General features: G+C 36.9%; 1 protein-coding gene across 1 annotated transcript; it reads left to right on the top strand.

Moving 5' to 3' along the window:
* On the top strand, positions 1-9,675 carry LOC107153670 (dentin sialophosphoprotein). The gene is made up of 5 exons (XM_048784851.1): positions 1-172; positions 3,118-3,193; positions 4,436-4,522; positions 4,672-5,637; positions 6,054-9,675. The coding sequence occupies exons 2-5, from the start codon at positions 3,143-3,145 to the stop codon at positions 8,025-8,027; spliced, it is 3,078 nt and encodes a 1,025-aa protein (XP_048640808.1). The 5' UTR covers positions 1-172; positions 3,118-3,142; the 3' UTR covers positions 8,028-9,675.
* Positions 9,676-10,685: the final 1,010 nt, after the last annotated feature.

Below are 10,685 nucleotides of genomic sequence, written 5' to 3'. Positions count from 1 at the left end.
CCCATATCAGGGATCCTAAACAGTGATTGGTTGAGAAAATTATCAAACTGAGTTTAAATTTCGGCAGGTACAAAATTGTCATGCAAAACTCCAGGACAGCGTGCCACTCTCAGTCTTCAAAGAGAACGATAAGAAAACCTGGATTTTCAAAGTCCCTTTGAAGGCTCATAAGGTAAGACAGAACGCCCTCTTTACTCAGAACCAACTACATAAGTAAAAAGTTCTTTTTTTTTCTAGAAAGAACTATGAATTTCAGTGAAGACAACTAGATTGTAAGAAGTGAAAATCCTTTTTTGATTAGATTTTCCTTCCATTTTTTACATGTCATATTGAGTATATATTAAAAGACAATAGAAAATTTTGTGGTAAGGGATGTTAATTCCATCCAATAAGATATCACATCACTGAAAAATAGGACTTTTTTCTGTACAGTCAGTATGTTGTTAAAATATAAGTTGCTTATCAGAAAAAGTGAACATCAGGTGCAATACATGTTTAAAGCCCAAAATACTAAAACAAAGTGATTAGAATGTTTTGTGCATATTTCACTAAGTTTCCATTACTGTTATTTTTATCCAAAAAAAGAATCAATTTCAAGAATCTAAGTCTAGTCAGTCATTTTTCATTCTCCGTAATGCAATGTAAGATGTAATGGGATTTCATGAAAAAAGGAACATCGCAATCTCTGCTTCTTTTAAAACACTAACAATAGTAACATTAATACACTGACTTTTACAAAGAAATAAACATGTACTGGGGAATTTGATTTAATACATTATGCTACATGTATTTCAGTCTGGCTGAGCCACACATGAAGGGCTCATCCAGAGCTCAGTATCTGTCCTGTATTGGGTCTTCAGAAGTTTGTTGTCCGACTACATAAGTAAACCCCAGTTTACCTTTAATATCTTGCCCCTGTAAAATTGAATTTTGGCCTGGGAAATTATTATTATTATTTTTAAAAATTTGATGTTTGAAAAGCAAGATTGAAGCACTTTGACTTAGGATATCTAGAGATTTGACTTCTGTCACACACATTTTCTATTTCAAGAATTTCTACAGGTTGAGAAAAAAAAGATGTTACTGAAAAATTGGCAAAAACTGAGGTGGAAATTTGATAATTATTGGGTCATTTGATTGGTTTTAATAAAATATCAGATAACTCAAGTTTTAGAAATCTTCACTAGGCTTTAATACATTATTTTATTATTTACTTGACCAAATTAATTGGCTAATTGCTAAATCTCATTTCACATGTAACAATAAACTCAATAATTTGAAGGGAGGCTTCATAGTGCTGAAACCTCAGCTTCAGGCAGATGATACTTAGGATATTTCTATAGCAGACTTTGAAGTCATTTACCTGCTTTGGCAAATAGTGACAAGCATCACTGTGTTATCCTCTGGAGAAGAGCTCAAAGAGAGTTTACGTGGTAGAATTGCTGGATTGCAGTTTAGAAAGGAGGTACGTACAACACCCGCCTTTGTCACAAGTACCTTTCCGGGACACAGTGGCTCCTCCAAGTCATGGTGTAGACTGGTCTTCTGCAGAGTCTGTGTAATAATTAGGTTTGGGATGCAAAGGACAGCATAACCCTTGCCAACTAAACAGCTAGCTTCCAATATTTCCACCCTACAACCCTGTATTTCACTTGTCCTGGGGTCACATCAGCCTCAGTCCATAGCATTTCTGAAGGAGGTTTAGCTATTCTTGACTCTTTGATGAACAGCTGTAAGATTGAAGCATGTGTTCTGTCAGTAGGTCTAAAACTTTGTCTTTTCTCCTGTGAGGAAATTACAATAATTCTTCTTAACATATTTGTTGAAGTTTAATTATATTTCCACTACTACCACTAAATTACATTATTTGTTTTTATAACATATAACATTACAATCTTTAAAGCCAGTGAGAGTTCATGAAACAGAAGGAAAAATAAATCCTTTCCTTTTAATAAACATAGTATCATGATATCAAGAAATCCAACTTTTCATAAATAGAAACTTACATTTTTGATTCACATGGATTATACAATGTCTGTTTCAATGTATAAAAATTTGTGTTAGTCCATTTCTGAATTTGAATTCTGACTTCTTTTAGAAGTCCCATGTAATAATTCCTATCTTTTATTAGGAGGTTGCAAAATGCCTGGAACAGTGCTAAGTATTGTTAACACTAAGTATTTATTCATTAGCAACACTGATAAGATGCCTTCCAGTGTACTTTGCATCGGAAGACAACCATCACCAAGACACTCCTTGACCTTAGGAGCTTATAGTAGCATAGAGGAAAATAGAAATAACCTGGCAATTTTAGAATTGTGCAGTGTGTTGTGGGTGAGGTATACAGAAACCACTGGGTATAAAAAGTAACACAAACTCTCTTTGAAATGGAGTCAGAGAAGTCTTCTCAGAGACAATCCTTTGCTAACCCGGTTATACTCCTGAGGTGTAGTATTATCACTATCCCAGACAGAGGAACTGAAGACTTAATAAAGCTTCTTAACTGCCTCAAGCTCACACAGCCACTAGTAGAGGTAAAATTTGAACTAGGTCTCAGAATTCAAACTCCATGTTCTTTTCATTAACTGAGCTCCCTCAAGTCAATCATTTCTTTCTCCTGTCTGGTATAACACAATTCTAGAGATTTAGGGTGGGGATTACAAATGCTTCCTTTTTAAAGCACAATCTTAGCAGAGTTAGTTAACACTTGATTAAATCTATTCAGAACAGAGAGTAAGAGAGAGACAGAGAGAGAGAGAGAGAGAGAGAGAGAGAATGAGAGAGAGAGAGAGAGAGAATGAGAGAGAGTGCATGCTCGCTACCATTAAGAACAGTGGAAGGGCAAAATTATGGCTATGCCCTCTCTCTATCCACGGATGTTGTCCTTTATTGGCACAGGCAGAAAAAGCCTCAGAAGCTACATCAGTGCTGAGCTTGATGACACCTGACATAGCTCCATAAACATACCAAGTATATCTGCAATATCATAAATCTCATGTTGGATATGTACTCCTTTCCCAGGGAAAAGGGCAAATGTTGCAGATCAAAATAATATATTACTGTAGCTATTATCTTTTGCCTTATAAGTGATTTTGTGCTGTTCTTTTTTTTTAATAGCCATTGATTATTATTCCTAAGGACAATGAAGATAATTATATTTATTTGCATTTGGGCAGCAGCATGGGCCATTCCAGTAAGTTTTTCTTCCTTGGAAAACTTCCTTGCTTTGCTAAATCTTTTAGTCCAACAAAACACACCTAAAGTTTTGTAGATAAATGGAGTTCAAACATTGAGATTTGCATTACACATGGAGTTTTACTCAGCTATAAAGAACAACAAAATCATGCATTTGCTGGTAAATGGATGGAAATGGAGATCATGAAAGTGAACTAAGTTAGACTCAGAAAGTCAGGGCTGTATGTTTTCTCTCACATACAAAAGCTACAGCAAAATAAGGGTGGGCATATGGGGGAAGGAAGGATCCCATGAAAATAGAAGGGAGATCAGTGGAGTGGAGGAAGATGATTGAGGGGAAGGGATGGGAGATGGAAAAGAGAACTGAGGAATGAAATTGACCAAAATATGCTATGTAGATACAAGAATATATACCACAGTGAATTCCATCTTTATGTATATTCACAAAGCACCAATTAAAACAAATAAAAGGAAGGAAAACCAATAGAATAGGGAAATGGGAATAGGGTAAAAGAGAAAGAGAGGGAAAATGGAAGTACTGGGAATTGAAATGAAACAAATTCTATCCCATAAATGTATGAATATGTAAAAACGAACCCTACTACTATGTACAACTAAAATACCCTAATAAAAATTAAGAACTGTTTTTCTTAGGGTACATTTTATGTTATATATAAAATAAAGCATTTATTAATTTTTTTTAAAAAAAGACTTTATATGATAACCCATTTGTAATTGTATTAACCAGATTTCAGGCTTAACATTTTCATATGCTTTCATGAGACCAAGCATTTTTTGGTATTTCTGTAGTTGAGAATTCCCCCAAGTGTTTTAAGTATATTCTTGAAGAGCCCAGAAGTATCAGTTACTTGATTTTGGTTCAGCACTGACTCTGACCACACCCATTATTCTCTTAGGAGATTTGCCCAGGATTATACTTGGGGTGGGTTCTGTGCTACTGCAAGAGGCTTGTTCAGAAACAAAAGGGTCTACCTCCTTGTTTTTCTACAGTCAAGATAAGTAGTCTGGCTAATAATTCAACAAAATTGGTAATACCATAATGAAAAATATCTACATGCCAAATTAAAAATTGTGCGTAAGCCCAGCAACAAGCTACTTCTTTTTCTTAGATCATTTATTTACCTTTGTATTATATTTTCACTGAGGGAAAAATGTTTGTGTGTGAGGTGCTATACATAAAATAAGATTCTTTAAATATCCCGTGTTTTCACTTTGGCAGCTTCCTCAAACCAAACCATTGGAGAGACACACTGTTGAAAAATCTGTGAATTTACATCTTCTAGCAAAACAAAAAGTGCCAGTACAGGTATGGGATATGAAATGTGTTTCCCATTATTTCTATTTCTAAGATATTTTTGAATTTCATTAACTTCCTACAATTTTTCACCCTTCTTTTCAGCTGCTTTGCTTCAAGATGAGACCTATAATTTATTTTGAATTTTTTCTCCTTTTCAGCATGCGTTAAGTGCCAATGACACCACTAAAGAAAGTGGTGAATCCCTTCATGCAAATGAGTTAGGAAGGCAACAGTACACCAAGGATGGTTATGAAGGAAAAGGGAATGGTTCTGACTGGAAAGAAGTAGGAGGGAAGAGTTCTATACAGTCTGTTTTAGCCAGCCAAGAGGGGAATATTGAGGAAGAAAATGGAGTCACAGGAAAACCAGAAACATATGGTCATGATGCGATTCATGGAGAAGAAGATAACAGTACAGCAAATGGCATCACGGGACAAGTAGGCATCACCGACAATGCTGAAGCAGGAAATGAGAGTGATATTAATGGCAGTGCTGATCAGAATACAACAAATGAGGATGATGGAGACACAAGCCAAAATGAGGGTGTTACTGTTTTCCAAGAAAATGGACCTCAAGTAGTTGGAAGCAATAATAATACAGACCATGACAATAAAATAAATGGGAATGAGGGTGATACAAGTGCAGTAACACCCCAAGGAGAAGGTGAGGGAAATGGGGATAAGGAGGTTGAGGTAACACCAGGCAATGAAGAAGATGCTGGCTTGGATAATTCTGATGGGAGTCCTAGTGGAGATGGTACAGATGAGGATGATGACATGGGTTCTGGTGACAATGATGGTGGAGAACCAGGGAATGGAAACAAGGGCAGTGATAACAGCAAGGACCATACGGGTCAGTCTCATGGCAAAGGAGATGACAGTAGCATAGGTCAGAATTCAACTAGTGGTGAAGATGATGACTCTGAAGACAAAGAGGATTCCCATAATGGAACTGGTGGAGACAACACCTCCAATAGTGAAGAAGACTCTGATGGTATTCCAGAAGGCAATGGTAGCCAAGGAATAGAGGACACCCAGAAACCCAGCCACAGAGAAAGCAAAGGTGTGGAAAATGGAATTACCAGACAACCAGAACAAAGTGCTATAGGGAAGAGCCAACTTAAGGTTAGTTTTTAATCCAATTTCTTTTGATGTAAGTTTCATTTTTCCCTGGCACCTTCTGAGGGTAGCACAAAAATCATAAGTATCCAGGTAATTTTCACCTACATTATTTGACTAAGAAGAAAGCTGGAGTTCCTATTGGACTATGATATAGAAAATTTTAGGAGTCAGACTTTCTAGAAAGTTCCTTTTAGGTAAGAATAAAAGAGTATAAATGTGGATGGGTTGCTAAGCAATCTGAACACAAGAGTACTTTCAAGTACAAAATAAAGTATGTTTTCACAAATAACTGTTTGGGAAGAACTGAAAGTTGGAATCTTATTCCTGTGGTCACTTTTCTCATACAGTCCTCCTCCAACCAATGCAACTTTGCAGCAAATATTCACTAATCAATCATTCTTTTCTTCATTGTTCCACAGGGAATAGAAACCAACAGAACTAATATTACCAAAGAAGCTGGGAAAATCAATGAAAGTAAAGATAGTAAAGGACAACATGGAATGAATGTGAGCTCAGGAAATGCCAAAACACAAGGAGAGGTTGACAACATACAAGGACCTGGCCAGAAATCAGAACCTGGAAATAAAGCCAGGCACAGTAAAACAGGTAGTGGTAGCAATAGTGATGGATATGACAGTTATGATTTTGATGATAAATCCATGCAAGGAGACGACCCCAACAGCAGTGATGAGTCTAATGGAAGCGAGGATGCTAATTCAGATGGCAACAATGACAGCAGTAATGGAGGAGATGCTTCTTATAACTCTGATGAATCAAATGATAATGCCAATGGCAGTGACTCAAATGGAGAAGACGATGATGAGGGCAGTGATGGTGCATCAGATACTGATGATAGTGACAGTCACAGTGATGATAGTAACAATGAGAGTGAAGACAATGATGAATCAGAAAGCAGTGAAGATAAATCAGAAAGCAGTGAAGATAAATCAGAAAGCAAGGACAGTGGTGACAGCAAATCAGAGAGCAGTGACAACAGTGATAGCAGTGACAGCAGTGATAGCAGTGACAGCAGTGACAGTAGTGACAGCAGTGATAGCAGTGACAGTAGTGATAGCAGTGATAGTAGTGACAGTAGTGACAGCAGTGATAGTAGTGACAGCAGTGACAGCAGTGACAGTAGTGACAGTAGTGACAGCAGTGACAGCAGCGACAGCAGTGATAGTAGTGACAGCAGTGACAGTAGCGACAGCAGTGATAGCAGTGATAGTAGTGATAGCAGTGATAGTAGTGACAGTAGTGACAGCAGTGATAGTAGTGACAGCAGTGACAGCAGTGACAGTAGTGACAGTAGTGACAGCAGTGATAGTAGCGACAGCAGTGATAGTAGTGACAGCAGTGACAGTAGCGACAGCAGTGATAGCAGTGATAGTAGTGATAGCAGTGATAGTAGTGACAGTAGTGACAGCAGTGATAGTAGTGACAGCAGTGACAGCAGTGACAGTAGTGACAGTAGTGACAGCAGTGATAGTAGCGACAGCAGTGATAGTAGTGACAGCAGTGACAGTAGCGACAGCAGTGATAGCAGTGATAGTAGTGATAGCAGTGATAGTAGTGACAGTAGTGACAGCAGTGATAGTAGTGACAGCAGTGACAGCAGTGACAGTAGTGACAGTAGTGACAGCAGTGATAGTAGTGATAGCAGTGACAGCAGTGATAGCAGTGATAGTAGTGACAGCAGCGATAGCAGTGATAGTAGTGACAGCAGCAATAGCAGTGACAGTAGTGACAGCAGTGATAGTGACAGCAGCAATAGCAGTGACAGCAGTGACAGCAGCGATAGCAGCGACAGCAGTGATAGTAGTGACAGTGACAGCAAATCAGACAGCAGTGACAGCAGTGATAGTGACAGCAAATCAGATAGTAGTGACAGCAGTGATAGCAAATCAAACAGTCATAGTAGTGACAGTAGTGACAGTAGTAACAGCAGTGATAGCAGTGAAAGCAGTGACAGCAGTGACAGTAGTGATAGCAGTGACAGCAGTGATAGTAGTGACAGTAGTGACAGCAGTGATAGTAGCGACAGCAGCGACAGCAGTGACAGTAGTGACAGCAGCGACAGCAGCGACAGCAGTGACAGCAGTAATAGCAGCGATAGCAGTGACAGCAGTGAGAGCAGTGATAGCAGTGACAGCAATGACAGTAGTGATAGCAGTGATAGCAGTGACAGCAGTGACAGTAGTGATAGCAGTGACAGCAGTGACAGTAGTGACAGCAGTGATAGTGACAGCAGTGACAGTGGGGATAGCAAATCTGACAGCAGTGATGAGAGTGACAGCCAGAGCAAGTCTGGTAATGGCAATAATGGAAGTGACAGTGACAGTGACAGTGACAGTGAAGGCAGTGATAGTAACCACTCAACCAGTGATGATTAGAACAAAGAAAATCCAATGAGTTTTTCTTTGTGTGTGAAAATTTGATAAGTAATCAATAGGAAATAGATTCCCAATAAAATAAAATAGATAAATAAACAATGCATGTAAACATCCATAGAAACAACTAGGGGAATCAAGTCAAATTGTTGGATTTGGAATTCAGTCCCAATTCCCTTAGAGAGAGAATCTGAATGTATGACCTTGGGTACATGCATGTTAAAAGATATTCATGTTCTGAAAATATTTTGTTAAAAGTGTAAATGTAAACATACAGGAATAATTAAAATGTTCTTTAATATTTTGCACAGACACCTCAAGCAATCACTTAGACATGATATCTTCAATTATAATGCCAGCTGCTTTAGAGGATGTAGTAAGTAAACTCTTCTTACACATAATCTGTGGCACTACCTTAATCCTGTAGCAGTCATGGAGAGTCTGCTTACTGTGGAGTAAAAAAAAAATGCTGTTCTGTGACATCCTATGCAAATACTGATTGATTTGCTTGTTCTATGGAAGATATACATTTGCAACCTGAAGAAAATATCATAGCAACTCTTTAATCTTTCCAGGATTTGGGAACAAACTTTCAATTGTCTTCACATCAGTCTCACCAAGTGAAACCTGGCTCACATTTCCCTTTTAAATGTCAACATTCCAAAACTTCCAGACTAGACCCTGAGACTGCCTTTCCACTGTGAATCTCTTTAATAAAGTTGCTGGTGGGCAATATTTTGGAAAACTTCTCTTTCTTATTTGAGAGAGTCTCATATGCAGTTAAGACCTGAGCTTAGGTCATTCAGCTTTTCCAAGTATAAGGATAATTAGTTTTGAGATGAAGCCCAAACCCTAGAAAACAAGGATCATAAAGATGAATGAAATTAGAGAGTAATCTTTAACAGGGTGGAGATGTAATTATCATCCATACTTAGAGTACTTTTGAAAATGAAAAGGGTGCTTTGAATAATTACATGGGGACAGGAAGTGTAAATGCGGATTGTCCTAGGGAAACTAAAGAACACTATGACTTGAGGGTATTTTTCGAGAATTGGTAATGATGCTTTGTAATTTATCTTTTTTCTCCACTTAGGCCATTATTTTAGATTTGTTCTAATTTAAAGGTAAAACTATATTGTGAAGTTATGGTTGCAATTTCTCTAACAGTAATTTTTAAACCAGTCTTTAGTTGACAATTTATGTTCTAATGTTAGGCACATTTTACACAAACAGTTTCAGAGTGTTTCTTTTTCCTGCCTCATTCCTCCTTTATGCAAGAGTTTTTAAGAGTTAAAAATTGTAAGGAATATTGCTAAAAGCTTAAAAAATGCTGCTATTTGTAAACTACTTTGTGACTCTTAATATTGTAAAATGTCAGATTTCTGTTATATCACAGCCATGTAATGACTCCAAACCTTTTACCTTAAAATATGCTCTAGGTTTTTCATTCTGTTAAACTATAGAATTTTTTGTTTGCTTGTTTTGTTTTTATTTGTAAAGTTCTGCTTCTAGTACCTGTCACACTTATTTCAAATGGTTGTCATGAGCCCTAAATCAACAATGGATGTGGAACTCTTTGTAAACTGTACAAGATATGTAAATGAAAGAGATAATTTCAGTGTTATAATAAACATCTATTTATTCAATTGCTCATAAGGAAAACTCTTTTCACCCTAATGAATTTGCAAATATTTGGCGTCCACATCACAAAATCTGTTTTATAATAGCACACTTTTAAAATAGTTATCTACTTTTGGTTGGAAAAGTAACACATGTATATATACAAAATAACAATTTTTAATACTATGTAAAATATAAAAATTTGATCTTGATCATTTTAGACTTCTAGTCCTCTATTTCTCTTCCCTAGTGTCAATTTCTGATACTAATATATTGTAGAACTTTCCACAAATATTGCATTCACATAAAAGCACATATATTTCCCTTTTAAAAACATATGGAAGTCTACTACATACAAAGTCCTCATCTCACTCTTTTTAGCTGAGCAACCTACCCTGAATATTGGTTCAAAGTACACAGGTCAACCTCATTTTTCTTCACAGCTATGTTTTATTTCATTTTATGAAATGTCCTAAGATATTTAATTTGTGTTTACTGTTCCATCATTTCCTAAGCCACTTCTGGCCCCAAGAGAGTCTGTGGATATCACCTGAGATAAGAGTCTGAGAACAAATTTCTAACCAGTTCCTGTAAAGAATTCACCTTTAGAAGTATTTCCAAGGAGTAGATGTTCAGGATTTAGGGCTGATGTCAGAAATCATGAAGGAGCACTATGATCCTGATTCTCTCATATAATTACATCTGCAATTGACTTCTGGACCTTTGAGACCGGGGAGGAGCAAACACTTTCCATAGGAATGTCTCAAAAGTAGATTCTCTAAGCCTAAGAGGTCTGCTATTAGGAAAAATTATTCTTGAGTTATTTTCTGGAATAAAGATTAATAGGCCTTCTCCTAATATCACTCATGACAGCAGAATTTTTTAAACTGCTGGTTGCCAATCCGTTAGTAGCTCATTATACCAACTTAGTGAGTTATGACATTTTAAAAAAGGAAAAAACAAAAGAAAATCAGTGCATCATAGGTAGTATGCTATGAAATTTGATGATTTCTATCTCTTTATACATATACAAATATGTCA

The sequence above is a fragment of the Marmota marmota genome, unplaced genomic scaffold (assembly GCF_001458135.2).
Source record: "Marmota marmota marmota unplaced genomic scaffold, marMar, whole genome shotgun sequence".
In the NCBI taxonomy this organism is placed as follows: Eukaryota; Metazoa; Chordata; class Mammalia; order Rodentia; family Sciuridae; genus Marmota; species Marmota marmota.
The sequence above is the reverse complement of the archived record's forward strand: the minus strand, read 5'-3'. Positions and strand labels throughout refer to the sequence as shown.

Coding starts and splice junctions, on each gene's coding strand:
- LOC107153670 (XM_048784851.1), top strand. CDS start 3,143: ATGAAGATAATTATATTTATTTGCATTTGGGCAGCAGCATGGGCCATT. Junction 3,194..4,435: donor CAGCAGCATGGGCCATTCCA/GTAAGTTTTTCT, acceptor TCACTTTGGCAG/CTTCCTCAAACCAAACCATT. Junction 4,523..4,671: donor AACAAAAAGTGCCAGTACAG/GTATGGGATATG, acceptor TCTCCTTTTCAG/CATGCGTTAAGTGCCAATGA.